General features: G+C 41.5%; 1 protein-coding gene across 3 annotated transcripts in view; it reads right to left on the bottom strand.

The window, feature by feature from the left end:
• wdr7 (WD repeat domain 7) overlaps window positions 1-21,718 on the bottom strand; it is a 109,756-nt gene that overhangs the window by 81,722 nt on the left and 6,316 nt on the right. For 2 of the 3 annotated variants that reach the window (XM_029444250.1, XM_029444249.1), the window contains exons 2-13: window positions 17,473-17,644; window positions 17,241-17,347; window positions 16,875-16,953; window positions 16,008-16,182; window positions 15,325-15,401; window positions 14,578-14,697; window positions 13,580-13,725; window positions 13,300-13,402; window positions 5,818-5,965; window positions 3,445-3,560; window positions 2,941-3,073; window positions 1,314-1,534 (exon numbers count right to left, since the gene is read on the bottom strand). In XM_029444250.1, coding sequence (XP_029300110.1) covers window positions 1,314-1,534; window positions 2,941-3,073; window positions 3,445-3,560; window positions 5,818-5,965; window positions 13,300-13,402; window positions 13,580-13,725; window positions 14,578-14,697; window positions 15,325-15,401; window positions 16,008-16,182; window positions 16,875-16,953; window positions 17,241-17,347; window positions 17,473-17,631 — 1,584 coding nt within the window. In that variant the 5' untranslated portion in view covers window positions 17,632-17,644. The remainder of the gene's footprint in view (window positions 1-1,313; window positions 1,535-2,940; window positions 3,074-3,444; window positions 3,561-5,817; window positions 5,966-13,299; window positions 13,403-13,579; window positions 13,726-14,577; window positions 14,698-15,324; window positions 15,402-16,007; window positions 16,183-16,874; window positions 16,954-17,240; window positions 17,348-17,472; window positions 17,645-21,718) is intronic. The other variant, XM_029444251.1, reaches the window with a different exon arrangement.

Below are 21,718 nucleotides of genomic sequence, written 5' to 3'. Positions count from 1 at the left end.
AGGTAGCAGTGATCATCCAAAGAACTGTACCTGAGAGCACGACGTCAGCTTACTGACACAGCAGTGGAGGAACAGACAGAATTCAATATCTTTATTGAATCTGAATCCTTTCATTTCTTTACGTTTTTAGGCGGTTTCTATGTTAAGTAGTTGACTATTAAATCCACCAGTCAGTGCTTCATGTATGTAATATAACTTGAGCTAACATCACCAGATTTACAGAGGATACCTGTCCTGAATGTGTTTACATCCATTCTGACGTGGCGCCACAGCGATCCCCTGTGTATAATACTGTTACAACACTGTTATAATACTTTATGAACATTATAAACATTATGTACCAGCACAGTATTACAGCTGGGGATCTTTTACTTTCTTTACTAAACCACACATTTGCTGCAGTAAACTAAAGACGAAGTAAGATTCATAATAAAAGTGTTTTAGTATGAAGGCAGAGGCTTTTACTGTGAAACAACCACAGGAAATGTTAACAATGAGATGTCTTCTAATGAAGACGTAGACATTTCTCAGCACTTCTTGTCGGAAAGAAAGTTTTAAACATCGTTTGTGTGAACTTCAGTCTGCACTATAATTAAAACAAAGACAAAGATCATCTACAACAGAAGAAGGAGGTGCTGCATGGCTCTGATGGCTGATCCCTCAGGTGCTCTTTAGTGGGCAGGTGAAGGTACAACAAAAACAGATCCAGGAAGTGCTTGCTAAATATTAAATGGTGCAGACAATCATGGTACAAACCAACACCCTCCGTCTACAGTTCTAATAATATTATAAATGTATTCTTCGAGCATGCATGCAAGCCAACTAACCAACGCGTACCAGGGTCTGCAGAATAATACGCATCACCATAAATGATGCAGGGCAGAAGCTGAGAGCCAAATTAGTTCTGTAATATTTCAAAAACGTAAGAAATTTAAGGTTTCAATGATTTTCCAGAAGTGCACAAAACATGAATGTCTTAATTAAAGCGTGCGATAGGTCATTCTAGTCCAGCTCCAATAACACGACGGCTTCTTTCCATGGTAACAACACAAGTCCGACAATTTGATCTTAATGTCAGAGAAACAACATTTGAAGACAACAAACCAATGTCATTAAAGTTCTCTCCAACAATGACATCATCGCCCTTAACATTTACACTAATGTCAGCAACACAATACTCTCTGTACATTTATCAAATACAGATGCAACAAACGGCAAACTGAGCAAAGGAATTGAGCCTAAAAGAAAAACTAACGACTCCAGACTGAAAAGAAAGAGAATCCAACAGAAGTCTACACGTCAGGAGGTCTTACACTGCAGTTCTCAGGCGGAACAATGAGCTGGGTGATCTCTCCTCCGTGGACACAGAAAATGTGCTTCATCTCTCCGGTGAAAATGTCCCAGACGATGACAGAGAAGTCCACTCCTCCTGAAACCAGCGAGCGCTGGTCGTAGCGAGGGGAGATCTGGTACGGATACAGGACGCACGTCACCTTGTTCCGGTGACCTCGCAGGGTACGATGGGGCGGCCAGCCTACGGGATAAATGGACACACACCACACTCAGAATGGACGAAGACGTGAGGAGGGAGGATGGGACTAATACATGCCGACTCAACAGGAGATTATCATTCAACCATCAATTTCTTTTTTCATTAAGGTCTTAAGTTTGACAGCGTAACTGTGCGATACGATGACGATACGAGAAAGAAATAAACAGAGTAATTCAATCAAACTCAAATAAATTCTATGCTTGTGGTTCCTGTCATTATATTACATCCATACACTTTACCTAAAATGATGAGAAATACTGCCAATGGCTCTGCCCTGATACAGAGCAGCCACCGCACTAAAGCCCAACATGTCAAGTCTGATGTTTTGGTTCAGTTCTTAGCAACAACTCTTGTCCTGCTTCTTCGCTGGCTTTTCACCACCAATATTTATAAAGCAGGACAGATACTGAGACGCCTTTATTACTCGCATGCCTGATTACTGCAATGCTCTGAGTTCTGGTCTTCCTAAAATCAGAAGGTGCAGAATCCAGCAGCCCAGTGTACTGACCAAGAACAGAAAGAGGTCACACATCTCACCCGTCCTGAAGTCCCTTCATTGATTGAATACATTTTAAGATCCTTTTATTAGTGTTCAAATCACTCCACGGACTAGCGCCTGAATACTTATCTGTGTATGTTCCCCCTAGATCCCTCAGGTCCTCTGACACTGGTCTTTTAACTATTCCCAGGGTGAGGACAAAGACATATGAGGAGGCAGCGTTTAGTGTCAATAGTCCTCGTCTCTGGAATAGTCTGCCAGAGCCGAGGGCATCGCAATCTGTTAATACCGTTGAATTAAATCTTTTCACCTGAGCATCCTCTTCATCCACTAAACTATACTGAATCATGTATCTACCCTCTTTTACTGTGCTATGTTCATTGTATTGTTGTATTTCCAGTGTATTGTTAAGCACCCTGTATTGCAACGTGAAATGAAAGATGGTATATAAATAACTTAAGTTTAAGTTTTTGGAAGCAGTTTGTTTTGAACAAGTGGGGGAAACGTTCTCTGTCTCCACCTGTTCTCAGATATTCATGATACATGAGGTTGAGGTGCTTACTGGACGAACAATGCTGATAATCACTTATTTCTTCTGACACCAGAGAAGATAAATAAGCACATAAGAAGATTTCAAATGCAGCGTGACTTGATGACCTGCCGACATCCCCAGGACTACATCCATGTCCATATGACCTCAAGTTTACAGCTCTTGGTTCAAAAGGCAACAATGTATCATTTCTTTCTTTAGTCCAGACCTGAGCTCCTGGCAGCACTGATTCCAACCATTGCACTTGGGTGACAGCCCTAGTTTGGTTTATTTATTAACTGTTGTAGAGATGTATAAATGACATGTTTCCTGTAGTTTTTCCAGCTTCATCTCCCTTACCTCTCCTGAGCATGTGCTCCCCCTGCAGCAGCTGGACGATGGCGGTCTGAGTGGCAGGAACCAGGATTATGCTACCGTCTTCTCTCCCGCACACCAGGCGACCCTGAGAGGGGATGTACACGCTGGCCGTCACCTGAGGGAACAGAACAGAACAGAACACACACACACACACACACACACACACACACACACACACACACACACACACACACACACACACACACACACAGTCAGGAACAACCAAACTATAAAGGCAGTTATCCAATTTTCTAAACTTCAGCTGCAATAAGAAGCAAAATATATTGTAATCTGAATTGATACATCTCCAGATTAAATGAAAATATATTCCACCTGTATGACTTTAACACTAAACTACACAAAGGTTCCTTTTACAGGACATTAGAGCCTGAAGTCCACAACATGAGAACAACCTTTTTTTTACATCAAACATTTTATTTTGGTCTAGGACTAAAAACACAAGTGTTACATTGTCTGGATTCAAACCTTGATGGGTCCTTCTTTTCCAGGAAGAGCACTGAGCTGGTCAATGATCCCTGCAGAAACGGGGGTCAATTTATCAAACGCCTCCTGGAGACTGATGGTGGAGGACACCTGCAGCTCTGCACAGACAAAGAGAGAGAGACAGAGGTATAGTCAAAAACAAAGAGGGGCACGTTATTAGTTTCGAGACCAGCCTAAATAAAGTCTCAAATACAGACTTTCATCATACTATAATGACGTGTGTGTGTGGGTGTGTGTCCACGCAAAAGCGAGACCACGTCCGCTAATAGCCACAATGGGACGTCTCTGTATGTTTTCTTTTACAAAATAGCGCGCCTGTCTGTGCCATTACGTTACGTTAGAAATGAGGAAGTGTGTGTTAATGTGTGTAGAACACGTTTAGAGGTTTATCCATAGCGTTACGGTACCCTGAGTGTCCGTGCAGCAGCGAGAGACCATGAGGGGGGAAAGCGAGAAATGGACACAAATCTTATTACATTGTAATTTATTCTCTTGCATGCGTGTCAGAGTAATCTCAATCAGCGGCTATTCTGGCATCAGCCAAACCTCTATCTCTGCTCTCCAGTGGCACCGCTCTGAGCTGTATCAGCAAACCTCCGTTCAGAAAAACAAGGACAATAACAAGGCTGCTATAATTACAGGCCAAATGTACCGATACAATGACATTCACCCTCTCTTTCTGAATCGGTCCAAACATCTCCTGTAATTCGGCAAACACATAAACCACCAAAGAGCACGTAATAAAGTATTTAATTCTATCCAGGCATTAAAACCTCTTCTCGCAGTACACCGTTGTGTTTCTCATTAACGTGAAATGGTCACAGTGCTTTCTACAGTTACTGTGGTGTCTTTCTGATTTTAGAATGGTTTTCCAGATCAACTTCTCACAGAACTTCTTCTGAATTTATTATCATTTTGATTTGAAAGCCTCTCATCTCCCGTGCTGCAGTACCACTCTCTGCCTGAATGGTTACTGATGCGCTGGTGGGGGCGCTGTTTTACCGAAAGACAAATATCACTATGTGATACTGACAGAACTGTTATAAACAGAATGCGGCTGTTTCTTGACTTAATCCAACAAGTTTGTTCGTGCAAACGCAGGAAATTTGTTTAAAATTACAATGTATTTTTTCTGGGGGATGACCCCAAGACTTCGACTTTCTTGAGTGTTCTTCAAATCTGCAGCATACACATTAAATGGGGCTTTGAATTGAGAGCGTAAAAGTTTCATGGGAGCTTTTGCATTCATGATGCACACTGTAGAGTTGCTATTGAAAACACGTGCATAGACTCATTTCGAAACCCAGGAAGCAGCAGCACGAGCACATCCTGAACGCACTAGTGAGATAAAACACTAAACTTAAAGCAGAGAAATAGAAACAGAGAAGCAAGGGCACGTCTTGTTCATTTGCACTACAGGCACTTTAAAAAAAAGCCTTCTCCTTAACATAACATTTATACTCTTCAAATCATGAGCCCAGTAAGAAACAAATATCAACAATATAATATTGACTACCAGCCAACAGAACAATGACACATTTTGGCCACCAGATGTCACTCAGCCTCTGTGTGGGAATGTACTTCTCTACCTACCTCTTACACACACAAACACACACTCTATGTATGCTTATCAAGGTTTACTTATTACTATGTTTAGTAATAAGTTCAAATATTTATGTACCATTTGTTATCTATGTGAAGCACATGGACTTCATGAACAATGAAGAAGAGAAATCAAGCATATCAAATATATATATATATAATATATATATATATATATATATATATATATATATATATATATATATATATATATATATATATATATATAATATATATATATATATATATATATATTATATATATATATATATATATATATATATATATATAATATATATAATATATATATATATAATATATATAATATATATATATATGCTATTTATCATTACCAGTGGGTTTTATATTAAAGATCACAAAGAGGGATTACTGATGGAAAGAAGTTTGTTTCCATCAGTGCGATTTTGGTGGTTTTCCTCTTTTTAACTTTGCAAAAACAAACATTTTAAGAAAGATGTTTCTGTAATGTCACCAGGCGGACAGGCAGCATAATGTGTCGCTCAACAGGAGTGGATCAGGTGTTATTTACAGCGGCTACCACTGTCCATTAACAGCTGAGTTTCCCTTTGCCTGGTTCAGCAGCATTGTGAGGTGTTCGGCCTGTCCACTGAAGGAAATCAAGGTTTAAACACGGGGTAGGAAACTCACCAGGGCTCCAATGTTAAAGAAGGACCAACTGTCGGTTCCTTCTCCAGAGGAATTACTGTGTCATGCCAGTCAGGCCATCCCTACCTGCAGTGGTGGACAGCGGCTGCAGAGGTGAGGTGTCTGGGATGCTCCACAGGGACAGTCTGCCCGCTGAGTCTCCCTGGATCAGCAGCTTATGGAAGGGCTCCCGTCGGCCGAAGAAGAACCGAGTGACAGGAGGACAGATCAGGAGCTGGAGGACAAAAAAAGATATGTCAACACCTGAAAGCCAGAAGCCCTAAAGCTCCCCCAAAACACCTGGAGAAGTAGTGTTTGGGGAAATTTCATCCCAGAATGTATCAGAGCACAAAAACTTCTGTTTTTTTCCCTTAAAGTTTAGGGATGTTAGTTTTTCATGCCATTTTTGTTCTTAGTCCGAGAATGTGAAGCTGAAATGTTTGGTTTTGCTCTCTGCCTTTATAAAAACAGCAACAACACACTGCACACTGCAGGAAAACACAATCACATACATCTGACTCAGCTAAATAAATAAATGCTGTTTGGGTTTTAGTGGGGCTTTCATTCAGGTTAGGGCTGATAGGATCAGAGGTACATGAAGTGGAGCAGCAAAGTAAATGTAGCCACTGTAGAAGTCCAATGATCACACCCAAACTGTGGCTTCACCCGTCATGTGCTAATGCAGCACAGTGGCAGCACTGGTGGGTTTAAAACTACAGATACAAATAGAGTGAGGGTCATGTGACTAAAGCGTCACTCAGCCTCTCTATAATAACCATGTTGATGGGACATTCTGAGCCTTAGATACTTCAAAAACTAAACTTTATTTTAAAGTATACATTTTTGTAGATTTTGATGTGATGGCCATCATGCTTTGGGGAATGTAAACAGAGTATAATGTGAGTCATGGAGTTGGCAGTGGGCAACAACTGGAGGGTGTGTTTGTAGTTAATGAGTCTTTACCGGTGAATCTGCAGCACTACAAGTCCGGCTGCATTAGCTGTACGTAGCTGTAATCATGGAGGTGCAGTGGCCAAGTGTTCATATAAACTAATACCTCAACCATGTCTGACCTAATATTTAAACTATTTTCCCCGTTTGAACCATCAGCTGGTCTGCTCAGTTTACACTCCCTTTATTTACTGGTTTATAACAGACACTTCATTTCTGAGCTGGGCCTGCCACATATTGACATTTCAGAGTGAGTTAGGCTAAACAGAAATGGCATTAAAGGTGTGTGATGCAATACATGTTTTAGATCACTTACTAAAATACATGTCTAACAGTCTACAGCCATGCTAGCATCTATTAATGATTCATATGTACACATATGCAGACATTATGTTTTTAAAGATTATGTACATGATAGAAAATCAATAACAATATCAGTGTCTACCCTACAACTACTAAGTTCAGCTCACAGCATCAGCCCTGCTGTCACCTTTTTAATGGTGTGTATCTGAAACATCCCAGTTTGTAAAATACAGTAACAAAAAATACAAGGAACAAGGTCTTTTAAAAAGGTCAGAATCAGGGAAGCTCCAAGGATACAGGTCGTTAATCCCTGCAGCAGAAAACACTAAAAGTGTGTTTGACCAAAACCAGCCTATTAGCCAACACGATGCACCTGGCAGTTGTGCTTCAGGGTGGATAACACACAGCTGGACCTCAGCAGGAGTAGTCTGTTAGTTTGCATTATTATGCTGTGGCAGGGACTGATAGCCTCTAGTTAACGCCCTGACTGTTATTCTGACAGCTCCAAGGCTTCACACCTGCCCAGGTTATGACACGTAGCTACTGTGGCAAAGGTCAAAAGGTTGAAGACAAATACCCTGACTGGGAGCCTTACTGTGTTGAGAGAATTAAACTAGTAAACAGATCTAAGCATGCATAATACTCATGCTAACACATAGGACTGAGATACCTACCAAAGAAACTAACTTTCTTCTTTCACAACACATAAAAGATTAATTGACCAAAATGTCCTGAATATTTAGTCATAAACTGAATCTTTAACAAAGAGGTCATTAGAAATAAGGTCATCTTCAGGGTTGTGATAATTATGGGCAGGATGAAAGCTTGTGAACCTGAGGGCGTGTAAGGAGGATGGGCTACCATCACCACGGCAACTACAAAATTCAGAGAGGTACTGAAGAAGGGAATGGCTGAGGTGTGTGTGCGTGACTGCTGGTTAGTTCAGCTCATCTGAACACTGCAGACAATCAGAGAGTATGCAAAGTGCCACCATGTGTTGTTTTTTTAAATACACAATAATATATATATATATATACACACACACACACACACACACACACACACAACACACACTTTTTGTGTTTGTTTTGATTGGCTCTGTGCTGCAGGTGGGCGGGGTTTCAACACTTGCATCTGGATTATATTTGACAAAAACTAAAATGGGGTGTAAAAATACAAGGATGATTTCCAACATGGTTGTAAGTTTAGGATGATGTACATTACCACAGCATTTCAGTTTTCATTCACTACGTCATTGTGTTTTCACAACAAACACAAAGTGAGTTTGTTCTGCGGCATGATTACAAACAAAGTCAATGCAAAGACGAATATTTGCACCGGGCAACGAGAATGAGAAATATTTGCATGACATGGTGTCGGGAAAGCCTATCAGCATTGAGATCATCTCCTGACGACACCGACTGTGTTGAATCAGAAATGGAGGAGATCACTGTAAATACTTCGCAATGGCCCTTTAAATGCCAAGGAGTTTTTGAAAAATCGAAAAAAGTAGCTTGTTGTCTTGCACAGACCCAACAAAGCATGAAATCAGACTTTATAGGAATCAGCATGATGATGCAGTTATTTCAGCCTCCTATTCAATCACAGCAACATCCGTTTGTTTTGGGTTCATGAAGCTGGAGTGAACCAGATTAATTTGGCCGAGCTAAGAAATGAATAAACACAAATAATCCTGCCGAGTAACGCAGGGCATCAATGTTAAACTACCGTCTTAACTTTGAATGTGAAACTTTGAATGTGAAACATTCAAAAGGCCATTAAAAAAAACATTCAAGTAGAAGCCAGTTCAGAGCAGCAGACTGATGAGTATAAAATGCCTCTGTTGTTGTACTGATAGAATTTTCAAAATGTACATTAAGATAATAAATAAACATGGAAGTGTTTAGTTTTCCAAACAAAGCAGCAAATACCATCATCCGCAAATCCAAAGTGGAAAACATCAGAAATCAATATTACTTAAATATGATAGAATATACTTAGAAACTGGAAACGTTAACAATAACTATCCACCTCAACTGCAAAGATAAACATGTCACATCTCAAAGAAAAGGCTGGAGGAAACAAACACAAAGAATGTTTAGCGAGCAGTTGAACGAGGTCTCACGGCCACACACAGAAAAACCATTTCCTTTTGTCCCATCTGTGCATGATACTGTTTTTAAAAACAACATCACTTCATGTGGAGGCTGCATCCCTGATTTTAATATCTAAATATGCAGGAAACACATTCCACAGCAACCACTACACAACACTACACGATGTGTAGTATGCATCATTAGTGTTTATCAATTGTGTTCAAAACGTATAAACCTTTTAGTCCAAAGTGGCAGTTGCCTGGTGAAGATAAGCAACCAAAAGTGCCAACCCAAAAGGTCATGGTATTCCCACTTCCTTTGTGTGTTTGGCTTATCATAAACGCAGGGACTCAGTCATTATTTTTTTGTTACAAAGCAGCTTGGGGACTTTGCATGCATCTTCATCAGTATGAAGACAGATGAGGAGGGTGATGGTGCTTTTGGAGGAGGAGTTCAGTTTTAGTGGGAAGAGAGCATGAAATCAGGTGAACCAGAATGAGTTCAGTCTCTTAGTCAGACAGGAAGGAAACTCAAGACAGGAGCAAACAAAACAGGCAGTGCACTTTCAACGTCATCCACTCAGCGGCTCAGTTCTATCCCAACACTTTGAAAATGATTCTGAAGGTAACTTCAAACATCTGTACACATGTAACATCTGTAATTACTTCTCTTGGATAAAGGATAAAGGATCTACGGTGTTCCCCCAGGGTCCATTATAGGCCCACTGTTTTCAATATTCTTGCTATACATGCTCAGTCAGGTCATATAGAATATATGTTCTCTTTATATCTGGGATTTACACAGCATTGTATAGAGGAGCTAGCTCACCTGAAATAAAGAGCACCTCTGCTAACATCAGAATAAATGATTATATCCAATATTAGGTTTATAAACCTTCAGAGAAAATTAGCAATTGCTCTACAACACACAACAAAGAGAATTGTTAAAACCGGCATTAAGTAAGAATATTGATAAGGAGGTGTGATGCATTGTGATCCGTCTGATTCAGTGTTCAGATTGGTCACAGTGTAGGTTTCCAGGAATTAATGAGAGCAGCAGCTCGCAGGGTTTTTGAATAAAGAAAATACAGCAGTTGACACATTTTAGCCAATAGAGTAACAAGTGTCAAGCTGAAGTCAGTTTAAGGTTCGGCTTGACCAGATAATGATGACAGCCTTAACTACATTATTTATGTCATTTGTATTACAGCTTTGAGTGTAAAGGTGGGCCTGATGGGATCTGACTGTAATCTTATTTATTTGTCCAAATTTTAATTTGTTAGTTTCCGTTATGAGTTTTCTGTTTTTCATGGAAACAATATATCGTTTAAAAAAAAGAATAAAGTAAAAGAGAAGGACAAACCGTTAAAAAGGGCATTATTCACTTATTTAATACCAAGGTGCAAGGTGAGTGTGAGCCACTGAGTGGATGTCTGTGTTTCGGCTGCTGTTCTCACAGTTCGCTCCTTTCAGCTCGTCACTTTCTGGCTGAGCTGCAAATACGAGAAACCTTTCAAATGTTCTCAGTTATCGTCTTCATCAAAGTACTTAACTCTTACAAACGACTATCTACACCCGACATCAACCTCACTTAAAAAGGACCATACCACATTTTCTCACAGATTTCACCTTTAACCAACATTGGTTTGATTTAATTTCTGTGAAAACATTTAGTTATCTGAGTCACCTTTGTTTCTTCAGTGCAAAAGTTATTAGATGATTAATCAAGAAAACATATCACCAACAATTCTGATAATGTATTAATCATCAAGTCATTTGAAAAGCAAAAACATCAAATCAATGATGCATTAAAGTACGCTCTGACTTCCTTTTCAAATATCCCATCAAAATAAGACAAATTCAAATACTGTATATTCAGCAGCAATATAAAGAGTGAACAATGTGAAGTCAATGGGCTCAATCATTGGTATGGTCCTTTAAAAACAGTATTGTGCTTTACTTTTATTTGATGGTGCAGAAAATCCATCAACTATTTTGCATACCCGTATCTAAACAGCTCGAAGACGTGCAAAATGGCACAAGTTTGTAATCAATGATTCTTTCATTTTAAAAACATTGTATATTTCAACTAAAGGCTACTGAAATGGTATTATGTCCATTTTATCTTTAGCAACTCAGCCAAGAATGTGAACCTTCTTCTTCCCGCCTTTGTATTCAGTGTGCATTATCTGGGGCTTACTGGTGCCTCTAGAGGCCGGTGGTGGTATTGCAGCTCTGGGGTGTAGAGCTTCAAGTCGCACCCGCTGGCAGGGAGGCACATCACCTCCACAAACACCTGCTCCTCCTCACCTCCTTCTCCGTCCTTCTGAGAGGAGTCGGGAGGTCAAAGGAGGGAGGGGGCATGGCAGCATCAGAGGACAAAAAATAAAAAGGAACAACAGAAATAACAAAAAGGCGCACACACAACAAATAAATACCTACAAGACAATAAATTATAAATACACATATAACAACAACATACTGAAGGTCCAAAATGAAATCAGATGTAAACAGAACACATAAAACACCAAGGGTCAGGCTCACGCACATGGATTAAGCCTGGCCTCCCCATCTGATCTGATTTGGGATGGGAATGTCCAATCCCTTATCTGATAATGTATCGGTCTGATACTGGCCAAGATCACTGGATCAGATGTTTGAGGGGGAAAAGTATAGCTCCATACCATCCATGAGCCTAAACTATCTGTCCACAGCTGGCTAGAGGCTACAGTGATTGTTGTTGTATCCAGTATTTTACACTGGAATTATAATTCCTTTGTTATTCTAAATACTCAAATTTAAACTTTTGCTCCAAGTTGCACTTTAAATTTTGAATGGTTAGATGGTGCTGACCAATTAAAAATGCTGTTAAAAGTTGTGTGTGTGAAAGAAGCAGCAGTGTGGCACAGGGATCTGTATTTCTTCCTTTAGGGGAGGGGAAGATTTGTCCCACAGTTTGCGCAGGATGTTCTTCAGATGGTTAAGTTAAGCAAAGTGCCTCCATACAAATGTATTATGAACAGCTTAGTTGTTTAAAGAGAAGAACATTATCAGGTTGGTATTGAAATCGGCCGATACTAAAGTTGTGGTATCAGACCAAAAAAAGCCATCCGTAATTTTGACAATACTTTCTGAAGGACAAATCATAATAAATGTTCTGGAGTTTCAGGATCGGCTGGGGTCAACCAGTCCATTTCATTTCTTCCACCAGGTTGCGTCTCCGGTTCAGAAATATCTTCCCTTCTGTTACTTCACGGGGAGCTGCACTTTAACTGTGAATGTTTTACACTCTACAACTTCTCTAGCTCTATGAGAAGAACAGAAAGCTGGTAGATGAATAATATCCTTGTCGTCATTTTAAAGGCTGATCTTTAGTGACTCATTTAGTCGAACGACACAATGTGTCCCGCTCTGGTGAGGGCAGACAACTTCTCCAATCTGTCACGTAAGACCGGGAAGTTTCTCCTTTTTTTTTTTTTTACACCTTTAAAAGACAATAAAGTCTAATCCATGTGCCTGACGTGAGCCCTGATGATCCAGAACTAAATCAAATCACCATCAATACAAACAAAACACAGCACCAGAGCAACACTACACACAGCTACCTGTAACATATGCAGCCGTTGTACCAGACCCACATGTACGTCTTACATACTGCAGTGCAGCAATTAACTGGACCACTTCAGCTTGTGTTATGTTAACTACATTATCCACATATAATAAAGGGCCCAAACTGAAATAATGAGTCTACTTTTTTGTATGTATGTATACAACAAGTTCTAAAGTTGCACACAAAAAAGTGTCCGCTATGTGACATTTGTTTGTTAGTGAAGTTAGCCCAGCTCATATAGCTACGATAATCATTATGAGAAACATAAGAGAAGCCAAATCAGGATATCCAGATCACTTAGTTCCTGACAAGTATCGTTACATCTCTGGAAACAGCTCAATCATTGGCAACAGCATCTGTCTATTATTGGGGGGAGAACTGGGTTCAAACAGACTGAAGTCCAAAGTAAGAAGGTAAAACACCAAAATAAACCTGATCGATAAATATCTAAAGCAGCTACAACTGAAAGACATTATAATCTTTCTTCGGGTGTGCAGCAGGATTGTACAGTGCAACAATTTTAATTTGTTCCAAGTCTGTGCAATAATACCGTTGAAATATTTAATATACATAAATTCCAAACGCTTCGTTTTCGGAGTGAAGGACTGACCTGCTTGTCTGAGCGGTCAGCAATGCTGTAGACCAGCGGAGGGATCGAGCCTTCTTTGGTTTTCCCAACATCACTGCGGAAATGTTCACTGGCAGGCAGACAGCTGAGGAACACACACACACACACACACACACACACACAGACACACTCTGAATTTACGGTATTCACACACAGTCAGAAAAACCCATTGACGCCTTTTATCTGATTGTACAGCTCCCACGACTTTGTCTGAGCATGACTTGGAGTCTGTGCTCTTCTTCTGTGGTGTTCACAGGTTTACCTGGCGGGCAGCTTGTAGATGTAACTGCAGCCATCTTCGGTCCAGATGATGACTTTGTCCGCAGCAATGAACTCTCCTCCGGTCCATGCCTGGTCGTTTTCACTGGACACTGAGCAGAGCAGCGAGTAGTCGCCTGCATCAAACACCTGACACACATCAGAAAGAGATTCACACGTCTTTATTAAAGGCGAGACACTAGAGGAAGAAACATTCGTTGTTTCATGCACTGGTCCATTTAGGTGGGTTTTTTGTTATTTGCATTTGAAGATTTCTCCTAAATTCACCAAAGTTAGCAATAGATAATGCTTAATTTGCATATTTAACCATAACATTTCAGAAAGCTTGTAATATAAAACATAATTGTCTTAATGTAGGTAATCAAATTGGGAAGTTTCATGGAGATATTAGTAAATAACATTATTTTAGCCTATTCACATAGTAAAATGTATGACTTGTAAATACATGATTTAATCAGCCAGAATTAGTTTTTTTCTCATACTCAGAAATCTCCACTTCAGCAGCACTTACATACACAACACCTTCCGTCTCATTCCTCTCTATATTCTGAAGGATTTTTCAGAGGGCTTTCTTCATACATCTTTCATACCCTGATTTATATATAACATTTTATTACTGAAACTGTTGAAAGTATTTTCTGATTTATGGAGTGATACAAAGAGATATCCAAAATGCCCAAATGTAAAAACATTTGACTCTTATATATCAACAAAATTAAACAAGAATTTTGAACATGGCTTCAATTTTCAGATTTCTGTTTCAGATATGCATGCTAATTAGCACATATTTAATAAGGTAATGCCTACTTTGCATATTTCAACATAACATTTTAGAAAAAATTGTAATATAGTACAAGAAATCATTGTCTAACTTTAAGTAATGAACTGGGAAACTTTCATGGTGATATTAACATTTTTTTCAGCTCCACTCTACTGCAGTACTTTGTGTGTAGTATTACTTCGTGCAATGCAGGTTCTTACCCTCCAGTACTTGGAGCAGACAACCAGCAGGCTGCTCTGAGTGAAGGTGCAGAAGGAAATACTCTGACAGCCTTGACAGTAGATGGGTTTGGACTCTTCTTCAAACACAGGGTCCAGGTCCTACACACACACACACACACACACACACACACACACACACACACACACACACACACACACACACACACACACACACACACACACACACACACACACACACACACACACACACACACACACACACACACACACACACACACACCAAAGGAAATATGAGCTATTATTATAATATTAAAATGACATTTCAGGGGCGTCCCGGTAGCTCAAGTGTCCCATTTACAAAGGCTTAGTCCTTGCCCACAGTGGCCACTGGTTCGAATCCGACCTGTGGCGTTTGCTGTATGTCGTTCCCTCTCTCTCTCTCTCTTTCTCTCCCCTTTCACAATCTGCACTTCTCTATCATAAAGGCATGCAAAGCCCAAAAATATAACTTATGGTCATTTAGGAGACACGACTTACAGTGAACTAACTACAGGGACAGTCTCTCTGGAGCAGTTCAGGGTTAAGTGCCTTGCTCAGGGTCACAATGGTGTTCTCACTGGAAGCCGTACCACTAAAAATCATTCATGATAGTCATAGCAATACTGCAAAGGCCTGTGTTCACTTCGATTTTCCAGACAGTATATACAGCTCCGCCACACAATTGATGTATTTCTTTAATGAACCAACATCCACAGAGTGGTGTACCTGGATCCTGCTGACCTCAGCTGTGATGATCCAGACCTTCAAAATCCCCGTCACTGACACTGCCACCACTGTGTCCTCTACCCAGAGACAGAGAGACAGAGTTAGTGACTCATTGCTAATCATACACACATTTTCCTGACAGCATATTAACATGCTTACATTTAATATGCTAGCTTAATCATTTGGCATATTACCATGCAAACATACACGCTTGTTAGCATTCATCTAAAAGTAGGGCTAGGAATGGAAATCATTCACCTCAGAAGGATGATGCATTTATCACCTTGAAAGGACAAACTTTGAAAGACTTCATCATATTAAATACAACCCCTGAACCCTCATTTAAAACTATTTGGGGGGCTCTTACGCCAACTTGCAGGGGTCAGATGGATCATTAGCTAAACAATAAAACATATGCATGAGCAAAATAAAAGTTGGTTACACCACTGAATTATGTGTATTTTAAAAGAAATCACCCGACTTCTATATATATAATGATATGATGTCTCTCTCTCTCTCTCTCTCTCTCTCTCTCTCTCTCTCTCTCTCTCTCTCTCTCTCTATCTCTCTCTCTCTCTCCTCTCTCTCTCTCTCTCTCTCTCTCTCTCTCTCTCCCTCTCTCTCTCTCTTCTCTTCTCTTCTCTCTCTCTTCGTCTCTCTCTCTCTCTCTCTCTCTCTCTCACCTTGCGTTCTGTGTGAGCGGATGATGCTCATGGAGCTGATCCAGTCAGGAGAGATCTTGGACACCAGCGAGTACAGGACCTCCAGGCTGGTGGCGTCCACCACAAGGATTTCTGGGTAGTGGCCGTTGCAAAGCAGACGTCCCTCCCTCTCAGTGCCAATGGTAAACTGATAGAACTTGAAAAATGCAGAGGAGGAGAAACATGGAGGAGTGACAAAAAGGTGAGGAGAGATGGGAAGAGGAGGAAGTCAAATAATAATAATAATTATAATAATACATTAGATTTGTATAGCGCTTGTCTAGAAACTCAAACACGCTTGACAGACAAATGAGCACAATCTGACCAAAAAACTCAAATGTTTTAGCATTCCAGGCTCTCAAAGGGCAAAACACCGCCCTTTCCTGGTACACTTTCGTTCTGAAACATTTGTAGGCTGAGACGATTTACTTTGACATGGACATTATAATGTATTTACCATTTGAGCTACAGTATTAAGATCTTTTCAGACGGGGGTGTTTGAAAGGTGATAATTGTTTTTTGAATATTTACTGGGATATCAGCAGAATGGCTGGATATGTCAGGTAAAGTAATGTTAAATCTTTTGACTTAAGCTAAAGTTGTGACTATATATTTCTAACCGTTTCCACGGTTACGCCGCGTAAGCACCTAGTGTTTCGTCGCGGAGAGCTCGTCTTCCTGTCTATTCACATGAGGAACGCAATGAGACCCCATGGGTAGGCAGATGGAATGTGGCTCCCCGCCTGAAAAAACCTTTACAGTATTTGCACATCTATCCAATATGAGACTTAGCCAGTATTTGAATACCAGCTTTTAATTGAATTTAAGGTACGGGAGTGTGAGTCTTACCTGTATACCAGTGTGAGCACAGGCCAGCTTGGTGAATTCAATACAGCGTCCATCATTCACATCCCATAAACACATCTCTCTGGAAACATGGACAAACTGAAGTTAGACATAAATGAGTCGGAATTGACCTGCAGTTAAATTTACATTCTGGAGTTTATATTTATAATGTCAGTAGCATCTCTTCCATTTGATAATCTGAAGCCATTTCTGATGCCATTTTTCATGTTGATTTCATTGCTATTCTGATGCCACCAATAGTATCTTCAGAAAATAAGCTATTATGATTAAATTACAAATTAAATGACAAGTTTTTCTGTTAAATTATGGCAGCAAGAAATCACCATCTATATAGAAAAAATGACTAACCCGCTCTCTGATGCACTGACAATGTACTGTTTGTCACTGCACGCACTGGCTTTAGACAGACAGGTAATGGAGGCTGTATGACCAAACAACATGGCCCTGGGACAAATCTGAGCAGAAAACAAAAAGAAAAAGGAAAAATAGGGGGTTATAATGAGACAATGAGAAGCAGAGTAAATAAGTGGTATGTGACCAACACACACACAACCACCATCAACTTCCCCCTCATCAGTACCTCCAGCTCAGGTGTCATGTCCCAGAGGCAGATCTGTCCGTCATGGCAGCCGGTGATGATGGTGTTGAAGTTGTCCATTACCAGCAGGCTGCTGATGCAGTGGGTGGGAGCCGTGCGGCCCCACAGCACTATGGGTAGAACCAAGTTGTTCCCCGACATTATGCAGATGTGTCTGGAAGGAGAGAGGGACAGTTAAAAAGAGAGACACAGAGGGACGGAATGAGACAGACCGGTGGGGAGAGAGAGAGAGAGAGAATTCCTGCTCTACGCCAATGATTCTGTGAATTGTCTCTGTAGCAGTGGGGTGTGGTCATGGCGCCGTCTGCTAGGGAGAGTCGGGAGTGGCTCAGACAGCTGGACAGAATCAGGTAATCAGCAACACTATATAAGCATGATGGTAACTTGGTTCTGTTCTCTTGAAGTAGACTGAGTCCTGGAGGTCCGGTGAGAACTCACAGGGTCCAGTGCCACCGACCTGCCAGCTTTGAAGCCACAGTCTACCTTGCGGAGAACCATCTCTCCCTGCCCCGGCGGAGGCCGAGAGAAGGAGCCTGACCGGTGGGCTGGCCTGTCCCAGGCCCAAGGAGGAGGTTCCAGCCCGCTGACCTCCCACCATTGGCATCCGATTTCTCTTTTCTTTTTAATTCACCCCCTTCTTTTGTTTCTCCCAAGGACCCAGTTGACATATCTGGTCTATTCACCAAGCTCTGTGGGACTCTGGTTGTTGTGGGTGAGGTGTGCACATGGGGATACAGTGTTTCCCCTAGGTTTACTGCTCTGCTCACCGTGCGTGCGTGCATGCTTGCATGCGTGCGTGGCGCAGTAAATTATTAATAAATTAGAAGAGCATAAGCGTTTGGTTTATTTAATAAAAGAGCACCTGTCAATGTGAAAAGTGAGTTGTGAATAAAAAATATATTTATTTATTTATTAGAGAGAAAAAATAACTAAAACCACCTTGAATTTCAGGCAGGGTGCTGGGCTCCATTGACAGGGCACAGCGCCCTGCCAAGACAATGGTAGGGGAAACACTGGGATATTTACGAGTATCCAGTGGTGACCCTTACTATTTCATTTAAAAAAAAGGGAAAAAGCATAGGGTTAAGGCTGGAGTTAGTACTCGACTCATGCACCCCCTGATCCTGGGAACCAATTGGCCGGGGTTTGATAGACTAGCAGGGAAGATAGGGGGGTTGCGTTCACGTGCGGTAGGGACATGTGAGTTGTATGGGGTGTTCAATGGGGAGAAAGATGCAGCGCCTTTGAGGGGAGAGCGGGGCCAGAGACTTGTGATGAGCTTCCCCCGTCCCCGCAGTTACGTCCGGTGGAGGACCTTCCCCTCTAGCAGTCTCAGGACAAGACCCTCTGTCATGCTTTTGAGCAAGTAGTGAGTGTGGATGGCTCCCCACTACACCCGAACGCCGCACTGACTCAGCAGCGCCTTTATAACAGAGGGTCGCGACTAAGGCATTTTACACCGGGAGATAAAGTGCTTGTATTGCTCCCATTCACTAGCTCCAAATTACTTGCCAAGTGGTAAGCGCCCTTCGTGGTCACACAACGATGGGGGGCGCATCAATTACGAGATGGTGCGATCAGGTAGAGGGGAGAGACATAAATTTAACATCTCAATCTTCTAAAAGTGTGGAGAGAGGTGGCTTCTGGCTCTCTGGCTACTACGGTGATTGAGAAAGAAGAGTTGGGACCAAAGTAGAAAAAACAGACAAGTCAGTCTCTTGTGACAGCCATCATTCACCGAGTCAGAGGGTAGACATTGCCTCGTTGCAAAGGCTTTTTGCCGATGTGTTCTGGCCCCTACCCGGGCACACAACTCTCGCATATCACCACATAGAGACGCCCCCAGGCGTGACGGTACGGTCACGGCCCAATCGGCTGCCTGAATTGTTCAGGCGGAGCTTCAGGCCATGCTAGATATGGAAGTAATAGAGTCCAGCAGCGACTGGTGCTGCCCCGTCATGCTGGTGTGCAAGCCAGATGGGTCAGTGCGGTTCTGTGCGGACTATCACAGGGTGAACGAGGTGTCCAAATTCGATGCATATCCGATGCCCCGGGTCGACAAACTCCTGGATCGGCTGGGCACGGCTCATTTTTACACAACACTGGATGTAACCAAGGGCTACTGGCAGATTCCCCTGTAGTCCAAGGAAAAAGCGGCCTTCTCCACTCCGTATGGATTGTACCAATTCATGATGCTTCCCTTCGGGGTTTTTGGAGCCCCAGCCTCCTTCCAGCAGCTTATGGACTGACCCTGACCTACCTGACCCGGAAGGGTGCCTCAGATCCGGTCCAGTGGACAGAGCAGTGTCCGCTGGCATTTGAGAAGGTGAAGTGGGCTCTCTGTGGTAAGCCACTGCTGTTCTCCCCTAACTTTGCTCTCCCTTTTATTTTGCAGACGGATGCCTTGGACAGCAGGCTGGGCCTGTCTTGTCCCAGGAGGTGGAGGGGGTCGACCTACCCGTGCTGTACATGGCTCAGCGGGAGATGAGGTGGGAAAAGAGTGCCTCGACATTCAATGGGCAGTCGGCACCCTCAGTATTATCTCCTGGGACGCGCTTTCACCCTCTGGTCGGACAATGCCCCACTCCAGTGGCTCCACCGGATGAAGGATGCCAATGCTCGGTGGTATCTGAGGTTACAGCCCTTTAACTTCAGAGTGGTCCACAGGCCGGGTAACCAGATGGTCGTGGCGGACTTCCTCACGCTCTCGGCGGAGGGGGGGGTATGTGGCAGTGGGGTGTGGTCATGGCGCTGCTGGGGATCAGACAGCTGGACAGAATCAGCTTATCAGCAACACTATACAAGCATGATGGTAACCTGGTTCTGTGCTCTTGCAGTCGACTGAGTCCTGGAGGGCCGATGAGAGAGGCAACGGCCACACCACAGATTGAAAACGCCCGAGCTCCTCCCATTTAGAGAATTGTTGTTTTAGTTGCCTGAAGAGGCTGAGCATTTTTGTAATACTGTTTTTCCCATACCTCCTCTCTCCTGTCATTTTTACCTGGCTGGGGACAGGAGTCCTCCACAGTCCCCAACAGAAGAGGTTTTACAACGGAGCCTGTCGGCTTAATAGACACAGACACAAACTTCACTCTGGGCAACACCGGGCTAGAACAAAAGGGCTCATTTAACTACTTACGGGTTGATTATAGTGCATATGGGAGTCTCAACCTGGCCATTTACACTCTGTGAGAAACGAAATATGGGGCTCTATTTCAATTGGAATTTGTAAAATCATTTAAAAAAGGTTTGCCCAATCACCCCAAGCAATGCATGCAGAGCAGAACTCGGTATATTCCCTCTGAAAATTCACATCCAAAAAAGATAAATTGCATTTTGACAACATTTAAATATGGCTGATCAACGTTCTCTTGCATACAAAGCATTGCTGAGCAATCATAATTCACCAGGTGTCCGCTCCCTGGACCAGCTGGCTTTGAGATACTCTGAGCTAAACACCAGTCAGTCAGCCTCAGAGATGGACGAGCCGCTGACACAATCCTCAATTCAAATATTTAAAACAAAATTACAAGACGAATGTACAGAACAATAGAGAAATTAAAATAAAATGTAATGCAAACTCCTCTGTTATCAATCCCTGAACCGAGATTTCAAAATAGCAGAATATCAATAGCAGAAAATAATCCAAAAGAAAGCCAAGAGAGGAACGCGTTTGACGCGCTGCCACTAGTACATTTCTTATGAAAATGTCCCAAATATAATGACATATGAATAAAATATTTCCATGAATGTGAAATATCTACAACAGTGTCTACACTGAGGACAAAACACTTCTTTTTTTGTTGTGGGAAGATAAAAAATATGGAATGGGTAGGAGGTAAATATGTCTTCTGCCATAATATTAGGCACAATAAGTTAAAAACAAACAAATTTCAAGTACGATCTAATATGTAAAATGTATCTATTGAATATATATATATATATATATATATATATATATATATGCTCAACATGTATCCATGTATTTTTATTATCTTCAATGAAATAGTAATTATTTTATGTTTACTATATTATTATTATTATCAGCTGTATTTATCGTTTCTTATTCTTCTTGTTTATTTATTGTTTTTTTTCCCCATATTTGTATTGATTTGTCATGCCAATAATCCACATTGAAATTGAAAAAAACATATTTTTGATTAGGGCCGTCTTCTCTTGGTTGGTCAACTAATCCGTTGATGTCTAAGACCATTAGGCTATTATTAGC

This window comes from Cottoperca gobio, chromosome 12, assembly GCF_900634415.1.
Source record: "Cottoperca gobio chromosome 12, fCotGob3.1, whole genome shotgun sequence".
Classification (NCBI taxonomy): Eukaryota; Metazoa; Chordata; class Actinopteri; order Perciformes; family Bovichtidae; genus Cottoperca; species Cottoperca gobio.
Note: the sequence above shows the minus strand (reverse complement) of the source record. Positions and strands in the feature narration are given on the sequence as shown.